Below are 21,200 nucleotides of genomic sequence, written 5' to 3' on the forward strand. Positions count from 1 at the left end.
TTCCACACAAGGAGCTATATACTACACAAGTCCAATGAAGGATGACAGCTGAAGTCTGTCTAGGAGAGATCCTTTGAGCTGAAGGGCCAACCTTGCTCTTTCATGGCATAAGGCAAAAATAATAGAAACGAAAAGGATCAAACTGTTACTGGAAACTATGCACATGGAAACAAACAAAATTAAACTAATTCCAAACCAACTAGCCAGGCAATCAGGATATGAATGAAAGCCATAAACTGAAAAATTAAACCGCATGTATAGACAAAACCATGTTTACAAACAGCAATATAAGAGTATGAAACTCATTGTGGTTATCTGTAAAAGAAAAAAAAGATGAGTAATCAAATCTGTTGCCTCTTTATTTCCCAAGATTGTTTAATGTCTTGTACTTTCAGATTTTCTCTTTACATTTCTGGAACATATTGTATATGTATATTTTGGAACAACTCATACTGTGACATTATTAGTATATTATTCAGTTTGTTCATTGAGCTCTTTGTGTTTTTAAAATAATGGAATGTAAATACATGTTTCTTTATTATTCCAATATTTAACAAAGACACACAAGAACATTTGTCCTGATTGTTGGCATCCCCATGAATCCCAAAGGGTTTTCTTAAGCAAGGAATACACAGAGGCAGTTATGCCAGTTCCTTGCCTTGAAATAGGCTTAGAGCACCTGGCATTCTTTAGTGTTCTCCCATCCAAGTACTAACCAGAGCTAACTCTGATTAACATCCAAGATTGGATGGATTTGCATTTGTTGTTGTGTGCCTTCAAGACATTTCTGAGGAATGGAAACCCTAAGGTGAACCTATCTTGGCAAGATTTGTTAAGAGGTTTGCCTTTGCTTTCCCCTGAGACTGAGAGAGTGTGACATCCCCAGGATCACTCTAGCGGGTTTCCATAGCCAAACAGGGATTCAAATCCTGGGCTCAGAGTCGTTGCCCAACTACACCATACTGTCTGCCTCTATGAAGTTTGCAAACATCTGTTTAAGTCATATACTTATTTATGGGTAGTTTAGAATTTGTTTTATTATTTGTTGTTACTCTTTTTTGTTGCTGTTGTTACATGCTTTTTCAATAGCTTTTCGGTCATTATCCTTTTTTTCTACAGAACCTGCATTTTGCTACACAACAGGAATAAACCAGACAAAGAGGAACAGAATTTACTCCGGTTTCAAATAAATTGTTGAGAGGTCCCCTCAGAAACCCTTATCTTTCATTACCTACCAATTTATCCAGCAGCTCCTGCTTGTTCTTCCTTTTTAGCATCTGTTGCATTTGCTCCTCCTTCTGTATTAGAAACCGCCTCTGCTCATTCTCCTGGCGTTCCACCTCCAAGGCCTCCTCCAGCTCCTCCTGCTCTCTAGACTAAGACAGAATCAAGAACATTTAATACCTTTGAGAAAGAGCAACAGGAATTTCAGGAGAAGTGAACCTGGAAAAGCAATCTATACCACAAACTTCTGACAAGGTCAATCATGGACTTTGGGGAACATCAAGAATGCTCCATTTGCTTAAAAAGTGATAAACCTGGGTTTGTATCACTGCAGACTACAGATGGGAGGGTGAACTCCCCTATTACACGATGTTGCACATATGCCTTCAAAATCAGGTGTTGACTTATGACAACTCCATGAATTTCATAGGAGTTTTCATGGGAAACAATACTGAAGAGATGGTTTGCTATTGCCTTTCTCTGAAACATAACTGATAGCACCTGATATTTCTTTGCAGACCCCTCTCCCAAGTACTATGCAGGCATAACACTGCTTATCTTCAAAGCCCAGGTGGATATGATGCTTACAGAATATTTAGACACCCTTGTAGGAAATAAAATCATTCTACATTGAAATACAAAAGGGGAAAACCCAGGCTAGAATCTCTTTGTTTTGTTGCCTTTTTGTGCATTCATTTATATTTATACTAAGGAGCATTAAATCATATGAGTCCCATGTGTGCTGGGAGAAAAGATGCAGCCTGGGTATAGGCTTAACACCTCAGTTAGAACTTGGCTAAGTTTCCATTTCCAAACAGAAATTGTATTCAGAAAAGATTTTAGAGAGCTCAAATAGCTAATCCATTTTAAAAGGTATTGGTCCAATATCATTCTAAAGATTGATTTTGCAAAGTTATCAGAGATGATATTGTTCAGAAATTGTGGATAAAGAACTACGTAACAAATATGGATTTCTTCGTCAATACATGTCAACAACAGCAAGAATATTATTTGCTCAGTCCTGGAAGCAGGCCGACGTAGAAAAAGCAGAAGAATGTATTGTCAAAGTTGTTAAGTTAGTCCAAGTTGCTAACCTAATCTTAAATTTAAAAACCAAATAAAAATTCTGGAAAAAGCCGTTTATAGATTTAAAAAAAAAAAGAAGAAGAATAGAAAGGATGCAATAATTTGTGGTTATGAGTAATAAAAAGCCTACTTAGTTCTATTTTTCCTTAGATTTTTCCTTAACAATTCCTTACAGTTCAGGTTGGGGAGGAACTCTTTTTTTCTTTTTGTTAATAAAGATATGTTGTGCTGAGAGGCTATTAAAACTGGTATTAAGTTTGGTTGGCATGGACATTTCTGGTTCAACAAAGTTAAAGTGAATGTAGATTTTAATAATCATTTTGTAAGATGTGCTTTACTGAGAATTTGGGAAAGATATAAAGCTAGGTTATACCAGAACATGTTTTTATGGGTCTCATGAAAGAATGCCTGATAACATGGGATAGGAAAAGATGTGGTCAAACGGTTTGACATTTATTTTATGCTATGATTACTGGGATATGATATCTGAAAATTGTCTAAAATGTATAAAGATGTTTCAAACATATAATGGAAATATGGACAATGTGAAGGAGCATTTTACTATATGTGGTGGATATGCAAAAATGTGGATTAGGCTTAAATACAAACTTCTATTAAAAGAATTTGTAAGTTAATATTAAAATGAAACAAGAACTCTTTCTTTTGGGCATTATTATGGATGATCAGGTACAAAATAATCATGGATGTTTACTTCAATATATGACTATCAAAATTGTTGTATGTGCAGAAGTGGAAGAATGAAGAAATACTGACAAAGAATGGTTGCTGAAACTGATGAACTTGACTGAGTTGGATAAATTAACTTGTGTGATATAATAACTGTCAGCTTTTTAAAAGATTGGGAAGCTTTTATGGACTATTTGCATGTAAATGAGAATGAGTTCATAAAAATTAGATTTGACAATTAGTAGGATCTGAATTTTGAAAGAAGCAGAGGTATCAAAGGAGACTAAATGAGGTACATGATCTTATAGCTACTGAGAAAAAGTTGGAAGTCATATTTTATGATATTGTGGTTTTTATGATATTGTAGTTGCAAGTTTTTAAAATGTATTTTCTTTTATATGTAGTATGTGTCTTATTTAGTCTAGTATAACCTTTAATAATAATAAAAATTAACCCACTCGCTACAAAAAGGGGCTGAGACAGGAAAGGCCCTCCATACACAACCAAAAACCCATTTAGTGAGCGACAAAATGAGTAAACCCATTAACATTAAGCCAATTTTTCCAAGAAACAAATCTGTTGAGATTAAACCATTTTCAGCTCTCATTGAGTTAGAGCAACCTCTACTAAAGGATTGTAACCAGTAATTTCATGACAAAGGCAATAACACATTAAACTTTACTGTGCTATTTCCAAGCTCTGTCTCAAACATTATAAGGTAGCGAGGGGAAGGAAAGAAGTGCTTATGAACAGCAATCTCCCTTACTATATTGATTTGCTTAGAGTGGTGTGTAGAGGAAACATCAGCCATTCTGAGCAAGGACAGGAAGCCAATTTCTATTCACTTCCACTCCTCCTCACTTATTCTAAGCGTTGGAGCCCTCCCCATGTGGCTGGTGCAGTGAAAAGACAGACACAGAACACTGTACTTTAAAGATGCTTTACGGCCCTCCAGGTCATTTTATATGGCCCTCTGGATCTTGGACTACAAGTTCTGTATTCCTCGTCATTTGATATGATGACCAGAGCTGATAGGAGTTGGGATACAGTAGCATCTGGACACAAGGCTTGTGGATATGATATCTGACTTTATGTTCTTTAACCTCTCCCCAACCGCAGAGCCACAAGTGTTACTGCGTTGCAACTTCCATTATCCCCAGTCTGCATGGCAAAGAATAAAAAGTGATGGGAAATGTCATTCAATAACATCTGGGGGCCCAAACTGCGTAAAAACTAAAAAGCACCAACTATGTAAAAAAATTATAGTTCACCCTATAGTTGGGAGTCTCCATCAATGGATTCAACGGCTCTTTGAAGGCAACCATAAGAATGGTGAGGCCCTTGATGAAAATGAATTTGATACCTCTGCTCTAGGGCCTAAATACCCTAAAGACCCCAGACCTAGACAATCTGATCTTGTGGCAACAGATCCTGTCTGACCATGGAAACTAAAAAGGGTCAGCATGGTTAGTACTTGGATGGGCGATTGCCAGATGCTAGAGGCTTTATCTCAGAGGAAGGAACTGGCAAAATAACCGCTGATGATCTTGGACCAGTTAGTGTCTTAGAGAGTTGCTCAGCTTTAGAAGAAGACAATGACAAACCTTCTCTGAAGAAATCTTGCAATGAAAACTTAATAGAGTCCACCATAAGATGGAGTCCATTTGTAGACACATAACAAATAATTATTCCCCTTTACCCTTACAATACAGAGAGAGAGAAACACAAGTTAAAATATGGACACAGTCAAAGAAAACACAACTTTAAGCAACTAACCAGTTTGATTTTATTTTTCTGAATGACTTCCTTGTTTTCTTTTTGGTACATCTCCATCTTCTTTTTTGTATTCTCTAAATCAATGCTGTTAGTCAAGTTGAACACTGCATCAATAGTGGGGAAGGGATGGGAAAACAATATATTAATAGTAATCATAATAATTACGAACTTTATTCAAAGGTAATGATCACAAAGCATTCTACTTTAAAATCGAGACCAGAAACTCTCAATCATATAAATTTCAGTCAAAAGTCTAAAAGAAACAATTAAACTAACAATCATGTTAAAAGCACTAATTTAAAAGAGTGTTTAGAAGACTCTAAAATATAATGCTAATGTCACAAAAAACGGTGCAAGGGCCTTTTGTGGCCTTTCTGATACATAAAAGTCTTTTAATTTGAGTATATAAAATACTTTTATGTATGAGAAAGGCCACAAAAAGGTCCTTGCCAACTAGAGGATGACGGCAGAAAGGGAGACATCCCAGCTTCCCATGGAAGGAAATACTATACAGTAATATGGGATTAGCCATCAAGAAGGCTCTTCTTCATATCCTCTCCAAACATGCTTGTGATTGTGTGGCACCAAGAGAAAGCCTTCCCCTTGGCATCTTAAAACTTGGCTGGCTCATATAGGGAGATAAGTCCTTTCAGACAGGAGGGGGCCCAAGTCATATATTGGATTGAAAAAACATTAAACCAGCATTTTGAATTATGTATGCCAGAGCTTTCCAAACGATGCACTGTAACACGTTTGTGTGTCGGCTGCGACATATAGGTGTGTCAAGCAAACATCATGAGAAACCTCTGAGCCTGTGCGAAATAAGCAATAAATCATATATTTTTAAAAATATAAATGATAGGATTTTATGATAAGATATGATATGTTGTGTCCCCATACATTGTTATTAAAAATTTATGTCTTGTGTCAGCATCTCTTATAAGGAATTGGTTTAACCTCCAGTTAACTAGTAAACTGAATTACAGTGTCGCAAAATGATCCATGTCTTATAAGTGTGTCACCAACATGAAATGTTTGGAAAGCTCGAGTGTACTGCAACAAACCAATAGCCCACGAAAAAGGAAATTGCAAGTCCCCAGTCATTAGCAGTCTGCCTCCAGCATTTTAAATCTGTAGTAGTTTCCAACACTATGCAAATTATCCCTTGTAACCTAACAAATTGACTTCATATCTACAAGAAAGGTTTCAAAATCCAATTTGGGCTGTTATCAAATGGCCCCTGTCACGTATGCATATGTTTTGTTACAGTACAAGACAGTATGTTTCATTGAGCAGGTGACTTTTTTGCAATAAATTCAGAAAAGTCTTTCATGTATACTCCTGCTGGTGCACAACATAAATTTCCAAACAGGCACAGCCTTTATGCTTTATGACAGGACTGGGGAAAGAAGAGGGGAAGGAAGGAAGTAGACCGGTGTGCAACCATACTTTATCTGCATGTCCATCACTCACTGGTAGGTTTACTTGTTGGCCTGCCTCAAGACATCTGTCAAAATATAACATAAAGGGCCCATTGTTTTAAAGTTTGACCTGAAAGGTTTGGTTCTTTTCAAATACCAGAACACTTTCTGAAAAGCCAGACTACCACAAAACCTTCTGATTTTTACAGAGAAAGAAAAATGGGCCCAAAACAAAGGAAGTAATGGTTTCCAAGCCATTGTGTATGTGGCAACAAGAAACCTTGTTTCTGGAAATATGCCAGTTTTTGTTTTTGTGTTTGTTTGGCTTTTTTGCTCAATTCTAAAGGTAAAGAGCCAGGCACAGAAACTCAGCTCCTGTGTCCTCTGTACCGCCTCGCCACAAGAGGGAACTCCTGTCCTTCTCTCTTTCTGGTTTCTATCAACACAAATACCCAGAAGGAGGTCCTCCAATTCACTGTCAGATGATACAAGGGGCCAATGAGATTTAGGTAAAGGTAAAGGTTTTCCCCTGACATTAAGTCTAGTCATGTCCAACTCTGGGGGTTGGTGCTCATCTCTATTTCTAAGCCGAAGAGCCGGCATTGTCCATAGACATCTCCAAGATCATGTGGCCTGGATAACTGCATGGAGCGCCATTACCTTTCTGCAGGAGCAGTACCTATTGATCTACTCACATTTGCATGTTTCCGAACGGCTAGGATGGCAGAAGCTGGAGCTAACATCGGGAGTTCACCCCACTTCCCGAATTTGAACTGCCGACCTTTCGGTCAGCAAGTTCAGAAGCTCAGCAGTTTAACCCGCTGTGTCACCGGGGATTTAACTACACTCTAAAAAGCCTCTACATCCGACTTGGCTCCTCAGAGTTTGCATAATACATCTCTTGAGGAAACAAACTGGTCTGGAACAAACTGGCACTATTGTTCAGTGCCAGCCTTGCTTTGTGAATTGATTCCGTTTAGTCACCATCAAGTCTTTAGAAAGAAAATCAGTGTGTTAGTAATAATAATAATATATAATAGTAAAACTTTATTTTTATCCCGCCCTATCTCCCTCTGGGGACTCAAGGCGGTTCACAACAAACAGCAGCAAACATTCAATGCCATAATGTACAATCAAAACCAAAATAATCAAAATAGCCATAAATCAAATAAAACATATTAAACATCCACATCAAGTAATAGTGAGACAAATTAGACATGACATAAAAAAATTACATTGACAAAAAATTGACAAATAAACATTTTAAAACAACACTTAAAATTAGGATCAGTAAAATATAAAATTGAAAAGCCAAAGTAGCAAGGCATTTCCATATTCTGTTTCCATTATATTTCTGCCAGATATTCAATGTGTCCTCCTCCCTGTATGCTTGTACATAAAGTAACACCAGTTAAACCACTGCTTCTTAAACTGTGGGTCTCGACTCCAAATGGAGTCTCCTAAGCTCAATGTCGAGGTAGGGAAAAATAAAAGGTTTCTGAACATTCCTAGACATTGATCAAGATCTGTTAGCAACAACACGCAATGTCTACAGAAAATGCCTCAGCTGTACTTCATAAAAAGCCTTGCAAATGCTGGTTTATCATCAGTCAATGTTCTATTCTTATACTTATTCCATATACCTATATATTCAGGGTAACATAAAAAATTCTCATATGGAAAGGGGTCACAAATAAAATAAATTAGAGAAGCCCTGACCTAAACCATAGCAATACATTCAGCCCTTCACATTGATGATTTTCCTGCACAACACCAACTCTATCCCTAAGCTCTTCCTTCATCTACATGATCCAAAATCATTTGGAAATAAAGTGAAAATATTTTACGTATAACCACAAACCTTTATTTTGGTACAAGAAAATATTTGATATAACCACAAACATCTATTTTGGTACAGCAAAATGTTGAATTTACACCTAAAATAATGAATGAAATCGTTTCATTTTTGTATTTAAATAGTTTTGAAATTGGTCTTTTGCCTGACAGCTGAATATATACATTTGTGGCAGCATCCAACTAAATTTGTTTTTGGTGTAAACCTAAGGTGAAAAGTCTGATCTGCATTGATAGGTGGATACAAAATGAGAGCATTGTTCAGATTGCCTTTCTGTCTATTGATATCTGTATGTCTTTCAGTCCTACCCAAATGACATTTCAATGGCACAAATTCAAGTTTCATTTTTAAAGCAATGGTATACTGAATTTCAATAACACATTTATATTCTGCCACAGACTTTTTAAAAAGATTATTTGAAAAGACCTTTCAAGGACCCCTACAATGCTTTTGCGGAGCCCTAGGGTTCTATGGAAGACAGTTTGGGAACCACTGGTCAACACCATTTTTTCATGATATATATCCTGGTTTTGCTTTACAAGCATCTTCTTTCAGGTCTCCAGTGCAAGAGAGGTTCTGTTTCTCAAACTGATCTAAATCTCCAGTTTACAGTCCTTTCTCTCATTAGAAAACAGCAGTCTATTCTTCCCTTTACACATCCTCCCTAATCAGTGGCTGGTTTGCAGAATTCTTCTCTCACCAATATATCCACATGCACCCACCACACTCCTACACACACAGAGAGAATCCAAGTCATGAGGCCCCACAAAAGCCAGAGCCCTGAGGCTATAGCATCTGTAGGCCTCAAATCCAAGGGGGGAGGAGACAGAAAGAGAGAGCCAGGCCTTCTCTTAAACCTTCCTCCCTCTGCATTAGCACCATAAAAACATTGCCAAAATGGAATGCAAGGTCAAATGCTTCAAAGCACTCGCAGCTACTGTACTTGAAGTAGTGAGAAGATGAAAAGGGGGCCATATGGCTTCTGTCACGGTAAATAAAGCCAATGGAAGGACAGATTAAGAATCTGAACATTACTTTCTCCACCCTGCTTTATTTGATCTTTTTTGCAGGCCTTTTCCAGCACAAGCAGTGTCCTTACAGAGTGTTTTCTCATTTAGGCCTATTTACTATACATCCCTCCTGCTTCTTTTACCTTCACCCAAACCTTGACAACTAGAGATGCATTACCTTGACGCACCCCTTCAACCGAAGAGCTCGAGATTAAAAATGTAAGAAGAAAGTAATTAGATAACCACAGAGTGCCACAATAAAGCCAGTTAAGAGAGATTTAGCTTCGACACTCTCCAGTGAAAGCCTGCAGGAGATAAAAGCTCACCAACACATTAAATATGCAAGCATTAAGACTTACCAATTTCTTCAACTTCTTCCAGGAAATCATTATATTCCATGAGACTGGGAAAGTCATCCTCTCTTTTATTGTATCTTTGAAAGAAGAAGAGAGAAAATGAATAATATAGACTTCTATACGGTCATGTGAGGTCTAATCATCCAGAGTTCATCCAAACTGACCCTGTCTGAACTCCTGAGCAATTCAGCAACGAATGTAGGCAGCATTCCTAAAAAGACTGTGATTTGAATTAGGAGTATTTTTCACCTTATTTTTTGAGTGTGTCAGGGATTACTTGAGAAACTGCAAGTCGCTTCTAGTGTGAGAGAATTGGCCGTCTGCAAGGACGTTACCCAGGGGACACCTGGATGTTTTACCATCCTGTGGGAGGCTTCTCTCATGTCCCCGCATGGAGAAGCCGACCTATCGATCAGCAGTCCTGCCAGCAAAAGGGTTTAACCCACCTTATGCAAAGCCTGTATGATTTAAATGCTGTCCTGCTTTTGTCTAAAGAGTTTTGAAAAATAACTTCTACATTTTGACATTTGCGTATTGATACTTAAGCTCATTTTTCTGAATTCCTACAGAAAGAAAGGAGGTGAATCATTAAACTGCTATCTTCGTTTCACCAATGCCTTCAATTCTTGAACCCAGATGTAAGGAGGAAAGTTTACATTACAGTTCGATAAATCCATAAGTATAGGTAAGTGAAAATCATGATTACCAAACCAAAAGTAGAGGAAAACAATTAGATTATTACTATTATTATTTATTTCCGAAGTAACTGCACTAGGCACAATAGACAAGATGTAAGGAATGGGGGATCTTCAGGTTCACACTCTAAGTGAGTGTGAAGATAGCTAATGGAAGAGAAAAGTGGGGACAAGTAGAAGAAAGACTTTAAATGTAGAAAATGAATTGATAAATACAATTTCTTTATGCTGTAAATATAACAGAGTATCTAAACATATTAAAATTCAAGCATTTACAGATATATATGTCAATCAAGTGTTTAGAGTTACATTTTTTTAAAAGACCTCTTCTACAACTGCTTGTTAGATCACAAATAAAAATGTGTACATTCACTGTTACTCATATTTTGACTGATCAGTTGCCTCCAGGGGCTCTTTTATCACAAAATGTCTACATCTTCACAGCCAAGCTTTTAAATGTCCTAGTTCATCAAGTCAAGGATAAAAGGTGCTCAGCTGCCAGTCTGAAGAACTTAAAAGGATCACTACACACAGTGATGTGCAGGAATGCACAAATGAAAACAATTCTTACATCCTCCTTTATACTGAACAAAGTAGCAAGAACATTATTTAGCAGAGGTTCGTATCAAGTAACGAAATGTTTGGATTAATGTAATTGTCATTGCTACTAATTGTGTCTTTAATTTGCTCTCACCACATTGGTTATATCACTGCTTCTTAAACTGTGGGTCCTGACCCCCAAATAGGATCCCTTTGCTCAATGTTGGGGTCAAAAAAATTGGAAACAGTAAAAGTTTTATGAATGCCATGCATTTTGTTAGCAACAACGTGCAGCATTTACAGTGGACGCTGCAGCCAGGAAACCAGAAGACGTTTACTTCTTGGGAGGAGAGCAATGGCCAATCTCAATAAAATAGTAAAAAATACAGACATCACACTGGCAATGAAGGTCCGCATAGTTAAAGCAATGGTATTCCCCATAGTAACCTATGGATTACTGGAGTGCCTTGGACCGCAAGGAGATCCAACCAGTCCATCCTCCAGGAAATAATGCCCGGCTGCTCACTGGAGGGAAGGAGATTAGAGGCAAATATGAAGGATTTTGGCCACATCATGAGAAGACAGGAGACCTTAGAAAAGATCATGATGCTGGAGAAAATGGAAGGAAAAAGGAAGAGAGGCTGACCAAGGGCAAGATGGATGGATGGTATCCTTGAAGTGACTGGTTTGACCTTGAAGGAACTGGGGGTGGCGACAGCCAACAGGGAGCTCTGGCGTGGACTGGTCCATGAGGTCACGAAGAGTTGGAAACGACTGAGTGAATGAACAACAACTGCAGAAAATGTACCCCGCAAAAATTCAGCCTGTTTAGCAAACCTTGCAAACCTTGCTAGTTTTAAAGGTAAGGCAATATCGTATAATGATCTGAATGGTGGACTACATCTCAGAGATCAGTGTCGGACTCCCCACTCAGCCCAGGGATTGAATAAGTGTAAGTTACATTCTCTCATCTTCAGAGAAAGTCAATGGCAAATCCCTCTGAACAAAGGTTGCCAATAAAATCTGTGACAGGGTTGGCTTGGGGTCATTATAAATCAGAAATTACTTGAAAGTACCACAACAACCAAGGACTCTGTTGCTTTTTCAGCTACAACAGCCACATCATGGCTGTCTCTTCAGAAATCAGCATAGATTGTAGTCTTTGTTTGGCTTTGTCTCCATGGAAAGATGCCTTCAGAGAGTTTTTAATATATAATGGTTTAAACAGACTCTTCTAGAAATGAAACAAAAGTAAGTGCAACCTTGAAGAGCAGAACAGAGGAGGCCTCTCTTATTTGGGGCTTTGCAACACTTACATTTTCAACACCTTCTTCCGGATTTCCACCTCCTTGTCAACAGCTGGGTCCTCAAAGAGTTGCACTCTGAAGTTGCTCTTCCGCAAAGGGGTGTTACACTCCTGGCAGTTCCCGGCCCCACGGACAAACAACAGCTCCACACAGTTCTCACAGCTGAAAGAAAGGAAACACCTGAGTGGAAAGAAACTGGAAATTTGCTCCACAAAATTCAGCAAAATAAAAAAGCAACACACTATAGTTTGGGTTTTACACCTATAGTTTTTTCCATAGGGATTGGAAGGGTTACACCATGCATGATGGAAAAAGAAATAACCTACTTTTTAAGGTGTAAGGTTCCTGAGGAAGGATGAGTATACTAATTGTTACAAGAGGTATCTATCTATTTTATCAGAAGTGAACCGAGTTGTAATGTATTTAAAAACACAAAGTCAAAAACTTGGCAGTTGCACGGAGTAATGCATGAAAATTCAAAGTGAGATAGATATAAAAACACACTCTAAAGATCTTCAGGAAAATACATTCTCTTTCTCCCGCCACCTTCCCAGACTTATTAGCAGGGAACGCAAGAGAGGGCCTTTTTGGTGGCTGCTCTCAGACTTTGGAACATCATTTTTACGGAGGCTACGATTGCTTCCTCCTTGCTCTCTTGCCAGCAGATGAAGACTTCCTTATCCCACCAAGCTTTTGTAAATTCACAGTTAAAGATTTAATAGTATGTTCAAACTTTTTGTATTCTGTCTTTTAAGGAATTATAAATGGCTTAAACTGTATAGACTTTGCTGTATGTTTTAATCTGTACTAGTTTAAATAACTTATGACACCTTATAACTGCCATCACTGAAAAAAGGATGAACACCAGTCATGGCATATTGACAACATCAATACTAATGATATGAGAAGTGAAGGAAACTGTTCATTTCCCCACCCTCTCCATAGCTTTCTCTCTTGCTCCCCTTCCTTATCATCTCCCTGCTGCTAGTCTGTATTCTTCATCTTCCCCATACCAATTTGCACTCTCTCTTCCCTTCCCTCTCAATCCTCCCCCCCCCCCACACACACACACACACAAATACATACAAACTCCTTTTCTCTGTCTGATGGGAAGGGAGGGAGGAAAGGCCCCTTGCAGCAGTGTCACTCAAAAATGGGGGTTTGCAGATTGGGGCAGATCCATGAGCCATCAACTGTTGGTGTATGATGACTTCCTGGAAACTATGTGAATAGAACAACAGTATGGCAGAAATGTGAACCTAATTCAATGCACATCACTGCTTTGAAAAAGCAAAGACCACCAGCATTGAAGCGATGATCTTGCTGGACTGGCCATATTGTCCAAATGCCTGATCACCATCTCCCAAAACAGCTTAAGAACAGAAAACAGAATGTTGGTGGACAGCAGAAGAGATTTAAAGATGAACTTAAAGCTAATCTTAAAAATGTAGCATAAACCTTGAGAACTGGGAAGCCCTGGCCCTCGAGCTGGAGGTCAGCTGTTAGCAATAATGCTATGGATTTTGAAGAGGCAAGAATAGAGGGTGGAAGGGAGCAACGTGCCGAGAGGAAGGAGCCACCTTAAGCAAATCCTTGTCATGATCACCTTCCACAACAGGTCTCTACAGTCACTTACAGACCCATCAACAAGACTCTACTTCTGGAAGACAATCATACTCAGCCATGAGGGGTCACCTATGATGAGAATGGTGATGACTGCTTTGAAAAGTCCTGCCTCCCAGTTCTGAAATGTGGTTTCAAAAAAAACCCTCCCCAAGCAAAATGGAACCATGCAGTAGGGCACTAGACACTGGGTGTTGTTCCCTTCTCCCAACATGGACATATACACTCACAAACAGGCATTTGCCTGAGCTGTCTCCAAGGCAACCTACATGAACAAATGGCACCAGAGGCCCAGATGGTCAGCTTAGGGTTATATAAACATTCTTCTTCAAACCAATGAAATTCTGGGGCTTTTGGGAGAAGCGATACTTTGACCGGGTTGCTGTATGTCTTTCGGGCTGTGTGGCCATGTTCCATGTTCCATTTCCTCTGAGGATGCCTGCCATAGATGTGGGCGAAACGTCAGGAGAGAATGCTTCTGGAACATGGCCACACAGCCCGAAAGACATACAACAATCCTGTGATCCCGGCCATGAAAGCCTTCGACAACACATTGATACTTTGACCCTTTGCCTCTTCTGCAAGGGGAGGGTGTCCTTCGTTATCCTTCAGATAATCCTCCCATTCTTCGTGTTTTCAGAAACTATTCTGGCCATGAAGCTTAGAAAGAGTGATAGCAATGATTTCTAGCACTATTTCATACACAAAGGAGCTGATTGCCCTTCCAGAGCTTGGAAACGTTACTTTTTGGACTAAAGCGTCCTGCCTGTAAGATAACTGGAGCACTCTTGGGGTTGCAGTCCAACCAAGTAACTTGTGCAAGCTCTGCTATTACTGTCATCCTGTTACCCTTCCCCCTGCCCCGCTTCATCATGGGATTTTTATAAAATGCAGCAAAGAAAGAGAGCTCATCTAGACCTCACGGAATGAATTCATTTGATATATTTTATACTACAAGCCAGAACTGCTACCCAAGGTTTGCTCAATGTGGAGCTGCAGCCAATCCTGCCTATCCATCTATTATTTATTCCAACACACCCTTCATAGTGTCCTGTATCCAATAGACATGCTCAATTGACACTGAAATGTTCACTTTCCCCATTCCTCAAGAGTTATTGTACTTTCAAACACTTCCCTTGTGTATATTTACTATCTATGCAGAAGTACTCATAGTCTAAAAATTAGATGTACAGGGACAGGTATTTGTCTGTCACACTACCCAATTATAACACTTTGACGCCACTTTAGCTGTAATCACCATGTGATCCTGATGTGCGTAGTTTGGTGAACTCTCCAACTCTAGAGCTTTCTGACAGAGTTGTCTAAATACCTCATGAACCTGCAAATCTCAGGAATCTATAATATGGAGCATGGCAGTTGAATTGATATCAAAGTGTGAGTTACATTGTGGAATGCAAAGGAAATCACAAAACTTTTGCTGGCTTTATAGGCCTGCCCCATTAGCAATTGACACAGTGGACTGGACTAGTTCCTCTCCAGAAATGGTTGGTTTAGGAGCAAAAAAAATGTGACTCACTTAGGAATTAAACAAGTAGTTTCAGAAGAAAAAGGTCATAGTAAGCAAGTTAAACAAGATTCTAGAAGGAAGAAAAACTTTTAAAATACATGATTATATGTACTCAGGCTACCAAACCAACTAAACCACTTAGCTTTGCCTAAAGGAAAACGGGACAAAAAATGAGGTAGGAAGGGAAGAAATCCAAACCAAATTGGTCCAAACTGGAAATCCAAATTCTATGTCCAAAATCTACATACAGAGTGTTTTTGTTTATACCCATGGAAACTTGAGTTTGTACTTATGAAAACTTCAGACATCTTTTTTTTTTAATGCCACTCCTAGAATGCTAGCTAGGGAATGCTGGGAGTAGTCTAAAATGAATCTAACTAGCCAGGCCTGACTGTTATGCATTCAGAGCTATCAATACTCACATTTTACAAAATACACCATCATTAACAGAGTCAAGTCTCTGATCAAAGAGGTTTAAAAATAATTTTTAATTAAAAGGGTAGGAAAAAAGAGAGGAGGCAGAAAGGAAAGAAAACAGTTATATTGAATATAAATGAGAGTAAATGCAATGGTACTATTTTACCTCCAGGATGAAAGGTTTAATAACGTTTAGCTTGAAAAAAGCAACCGTAAGACAAATTCCAAAGAAAACTTCTCCGGACCCAGCAAACTTCAACACCTATCAGCCTATTTCCAATCTCCTCTTCCTGGGCAAGGTTCTAGAGCAGGTGGTGGCCAACCAGCTCCAAGGATTCTTGGATGAAACTGATTATCTTGACCCGTCGCAGTCTGGTTTTAGGCCCGGTCACAGAACGGAGACGGCTTTTCAATATCTACATGAAACCACTGTGTGAGGTCATCCATAGTTTTGAAGTTTGGTGTCAAATTGTTTCCATTTTCTGTTAGATGGAGGCTCTTTCTTTGGAAGCTTTTAAGCAGAGGATGGATGGCCATCTGTTGGGGGTGCTTTGAATGTGATTTTCCTGCTTCTTGGCAGGGAGTTGGACTGGATGGCCCGTGAGGACTCTTCCAACTCTATGATTATATGTATGCAGATGGCACACAACTCTATTACTCATTTCCACCTCAATCCAAGGAAGCTCCCCGAGTCCTGGACTGGTGCCTGGCAGCTGTGACGGGCTGGATGAGGGCTAAAAAACTGAAACTTAATCCTGACAAGGCAGAGGTCCTCCTGGTCAGTCGTGAGGCCGATCTCAGTATAGGGTGGCAACCTGTGCTCGACGGGGTTACACTCCCCCTGAGGACACAGGTCCGCAGTCTGGGGATCCTCCTGGACTCACGGCTGTTGCTTGAGGCTCAGTTGTTGGTGGTGGCCAGGAAGGCCTATGCACAATGAAAGCTTGTGCACCAACTGTGACTGTGCCTCAAAAAGCCAAATCTGGCCACATTAGTTCATGCTTTGGTTACATCTCGTACGAATTACTGTAATGCATTCTACTTAGGGCTCGGAAGCTCCAGCAAGTACAAAGATTGGCAGCCAGGCTGATGACGGGGGCAAGTTATAGAGATCATAGGGGCCCCCTCCTGAAGCAGCTTCACTGGTTGCCTATTTACTTCCAGGCCCAATTGAAAGTGCAGGTTGTAACCTATAAAACTCTACACGACTCAGGTCCTGCCTATTTACATGACTGCATTCCCCCCCCCCATATAAACTTGTTTGGGCCTTACAATTGGCTGGGGAGGCCCTCCTCTTGGTTTCACCTCCATCGCAAGCAAGGTTGGAGGTGACAAGGAAGAGGGCCTTCTCAGTAGTGGCCCTCTGATTCTGGAATGCCCTCCCCAGGGAGATTAGACAGGCATCTACCCTCATGGCATTCAGGAAGGACTTGAAGACCTGGTTATTTAAACAGGCTTTGGAGAGTGATTTGTCAACCTCTAGGATATGGATTTATGGTAACAAGCACCTTTTCGTTTTATTGGAATGACTGTGTTTTATCTCAATGCTCATAATTTTTATTGTTATTTTTTGTATTTGTGTTGTATTTTGTGTTTTATGTTGATTGATGTGTTATTAATGTGTACAGTATACCATTTTCTGTATTTTATTGTATTGTGCTTATTGTGTTATTCATGTTGTAAGCCATCCCGAGTCCCCTGGGGAGAGGGGGGCAGAATATAAACATTGTTGTTGTTGTTGTTGTTGTTGTTATTATTATTATTATTGTATGACACAGCAAACAAGATAGATATGCTGGATTTCGTTTCACAAAATCACAAGTCGAACACTTCCCAAGTGTCTAGGACTGTGGGATGTATTTTTGGATGATGCGTGCAGATCCCAGTAGGGTGGCCTTTTGCAGTTGGCAGATCGTAATTTTGTCAATGTCTATTGTTTCCAAATGCCAGCTGAGATCTTTTGGCACGGCACCCAATGTGCCAATCACTACCAGGACCACATTATTATTATTATTATTATTATTATTATTATTATTATTATTATTATTATTATTAAGTGAATCCAACGTCTTAAACAAAAAAGAAGTGGGAATTCAAAAGCAGAAAAAAGAAGCAAGCAACTTGTACATCAGTTCAGGAAAGGAGTTCCTTGCAATGCAAGATGCAATGGGAGAAGATGGACAAACTTATCTAAGAAATAAAAGATACCTGTGTGATGAGGTGATAGATTTGCAGGAGAAATCGAAGGTGGCAAGGAAACACACAGACTGCAATATAAAAGTGGAGATATTGAGTGGAGAATGGTAATGGAGAATGCTGTGCTCCCCTACTTTCCTCCTAAAATCCCATCACCAAGGGAAATAAGTAACAAGGGATGACCCATACCTCCATCACTGGATTGTAATTTAACTAGAAATGAAAAGGTATTATTTCATCATTTTCCCCATCTACAACCACCCCACCAAATGTGGTCTGACTGGGGCGAACCCTGTTCGAGCAGTTTCTTTCACCCCAACTTGTATGCTAACCTTAAGGACAGAACAAATAGTTACATCTGTATTGTTGGCTAAACTCTCCTGGCCTTAAAAAAAAAACAGTTGGCCAATTTGATATCAATAAACAGAGCTGACCGCATCTAGAAAAGTTCCTGGAAAGAGAGTGTTTGTTCCAATTTTCTGTTGACTACAATAAAGTTATGTATGTATGTATGTGTGTATGTAAAGTGGGTTTGCTCTGACATTGTGTATAGTGGCATCCTTGAAAATTCTCAAGGCAAGAATCATTTCGGAAGCCATGTGTGTTTATGTGTGTTTGTGTTACAAATGCCCATCCTCTCTCCACCACACCCTAGTTCAGGCACACCAAGGATATAAAAGAAGACTTTAAACAATAGGAAATGACTGCAACAGAGGTTGCATTGCATCTTTTGGTAAAGCAGTAATGTTTCCACAAAGGCTAGAGTTTCTGTGGAACAACAAGATATTCCAAAATTGGAAATCCAATATCCAGGAAGTTTCTAGTCCCAAACATTTTTGGGGATAAGGGATATTCAACCTGTACAACCAAAGCACCAAAATCAAACCAAGTGGGGTGTATTCAGAACAGTATGGTGGTATGAATACAAGTTTTGCAACTGCCACAGAATTTACCAACCTACAACTGCATTTCTCCTTGATGCTGGATTTATCCCAGTCTACAGTATATGAATTATAGTTTCAGGTCTAGTATTGTGAGGGGACTCTAAATATTTTTTAAAACTAGCCATGTTGTTGGATCTCCTAAACTTGACACAGTTTGGGCAATCAGAATATCTGACTCTGGCTGTGCCTGCAGCCATCTGTATCACCCCTTGTTTACATTAATATTCTTTATGGTCAAGGTGACAATTATGGAAACTTCAGGAGGTTGTCCAAATGCCTTTTTACCATCTTCAAAAAGGGGATTTATTCAGCACTGAAGGCACAATATATATTATATACAGTGCAATCAAATCTATAATCACTCATACTTCACAAATGGTTAACAATTATAGTAAGCAATTTTGCATTTGGCTAATTGGCTAATAGCTGAAGAAATTTCACAACTAAAATGACCTTGGAATAATGTCATAATTACATCGGATCAAGCCTTGTGCCTTACATGTATCCCACCCAGTTTAGAAAGGAAAGGAAAGGAAAGGAAGGGAAAGGAAAGGAAAGGAAAGGAAAGGAAAGGAAAGGAAAGGAAAGGAAAGGAAAGGAAAGGAAAAGAAAAGAAGGTGTGGAGTCTCTCCCAGGCTCCATCTACACTGCCATAAAATGTAGTGAAGTGCATCATATGAGTCTACACTGACCATAAAATGTAGTTTTAAACTGTATTGTATGACAGTGTAGATAGGGCTTCAATTTACAAAAGCTTTTCTATCATGCTCAGCTGCTAGTGATTTTACCTACAAATAAAAGGGCTTTGGCAAGCCAGCATTAGTATTCACATTAATGGAGATATTTGGATTGCTCTTTGGATTGTCTAATGAATAAGCAGGTCCACTCTTTGCAGGCGTTAGCTGTAGTTCAACAGCGTTCATGGAATGAGTTAAGATGTCTCCCATGATCTAGTGAACAAGGCCAAAAGTTATTTTGTTACAATAGCAGACATTTAAAAAAAATAATGCTTCTCAAAGTGCCCAAAGAAAATAAAGCTGTTAGCACTAGGAACACATTGATCCACCTTGTTTGTCTCTTGTTCTTTCTACCAGGATCTAAGAGCAGTTTATATTGAGTTTCTTTCTCAATGCTACATTTTGATCTGATCCAGGAAACACTGAAAGGCTACACACACACATAAACACAAACACAGACACAGGGCTACTTTTTATCTTTAGAGCCTGTACAACAAGTTAAGGAAACAAATACGTTTTTTAAGGTGGAAGAGATCTTGAACTGACACTCTAACCCCAGTTATTTTACTCTAACCATAATACCACACCACATTTTAAATGTACTGCATTTCATCTTTATAATAACCTTGCATACTAATTTAAATCAAGGATAATAGCCAGACCCTAAATTCACATGAAGAATTATGCATTAATTGTGCTGCACAATCTTTATGGTGAACGGCAATGTTGTTCAGCTAAGACACAAAATGCACAACCAATGTGCAGTCTGCATCCAGGCACAAGGCTTACCGCATGTGCAAGGTCACTGTTTTTGCAAATCCACTTCTGCAAAATTGTATGCCAGTAAAGACATTTTGGAGCCCCCGGTGGCACAGCAGGTTAAACTGACCAAAAGGTCAGCAGTTTGAATCTGAGGAGCAGGGTGAGCTCCCATTATTAGCTCCAGCTTCTGCCAACCTAGTAGTTCGAAAACATGCAAATGTGAGCAGATCAATTAGTAGTGCTCTGGCGGGAAGGTAGAGCCAGCTACATGACTTTGGAGGAGTCTACGGACAACGTCAGCTCTTCAGATTACAAATGGAGATGTGCACCAACATTCAGAGTCGGATATGGCTGGACTTAACGTCAAGGGAAAACCTTTACCTTTTAAAGACATTTTGCATCTGATAAAAATGTCCAATCTTTTCCATCAAAGAACTTAAATGTGCACATGACACTGACAGGATTCTAGTCAAAAATTCGAGACTGTGAATTGATGCGGAAATTTTAGATATATAGCTTTAGAAATTTTAAATATATAGTCCAAGTAATCAGATTTGCAAAGTGTTACTTTAATTATTTGTAATTTGGGATTTTAGATATTTGTGGTCTCCTTTGAGGAAGGGCAGGATACAAACTGAATGAAAGGAGAAATAAACATATGGATGGATGGATAGATGAATGAAGTGACATACCCTGTTTGTAGTAATGAAAGTCACTGATTAATGGGATGATCAGATGAAACCTGCTAAAGTACTTTCCTTTATAAGGAAAAAAAGCCTCTGCTCACTAACTTTCCCCATAACTGCACAAAACAGTCAAGAATTGGTACTTCAGTGAGGAATGTAAATTAAGGGGGATGGCTAATGTCTCTGGCACTGTAGTTACACGGCTTTTCATATTCAACCTAAATATTTGGATGGCAACTTCATTGTGTTAAAGACACCACAAGTAGACTTCAGAAACACATTTCAAGTGCTTGCTCTGTTTTCTCAGATAACAACTGAGTGTATGTTGAAGCAATAAAACTTGTCTGAAA

The 21,200-nt window shown here is 39.1% G+C and overlaps 1 protein-coding gene across 1 annotated transcript in view; it reads right to left on the reverse strand.

Moving 5' to 3' along the window:
- The window catches only part of mnat1 (MNAT1 component of CDK activating kinase), a 129,028-nt gene that overhangs the window by 78,462 nt on the left and 29,366 nt on the right, over positions 1–21,200 (reverse strand). Inside the window, exons 2-5 of the mRNA XM_003224707.4 lie at positions 11,967–12,119; positions 9,419–9,492; positions 4,774–4,877; positions 1,236–1,376 (exon numbers count right to left, since the gene is read on the reverse strand). Of these exons, the coding sequence (XP_003224755.1) occupies positions 1,236–1,376; positions 4,774–4,877; positions 9,419–9,492; positions 11,967–12,119 (472 nt within the window). The remainder of the gene's footprint in view (positions 1–1,235; positions 1,377–4,773; positions 4,878–9,418; positions 9,493–11,966; positions 12,120–21,200) is intronic.

Source organism: Anolis carolinensis, chromosome 1 (assembly GCF_035594765.1).
Source record: "Anolis carolinensis isolate JA03-04 chromosome 1, rAnoCar3.1.pri, whole genome shotgun sequence".
NCBI classification, from domain to species: domain Eukaryota; kingdom Metazoa; phylum Chordata; class Lepidosauria; order Squamata; family Dactyloidae; genus Anolis; species Anolis carolinensis.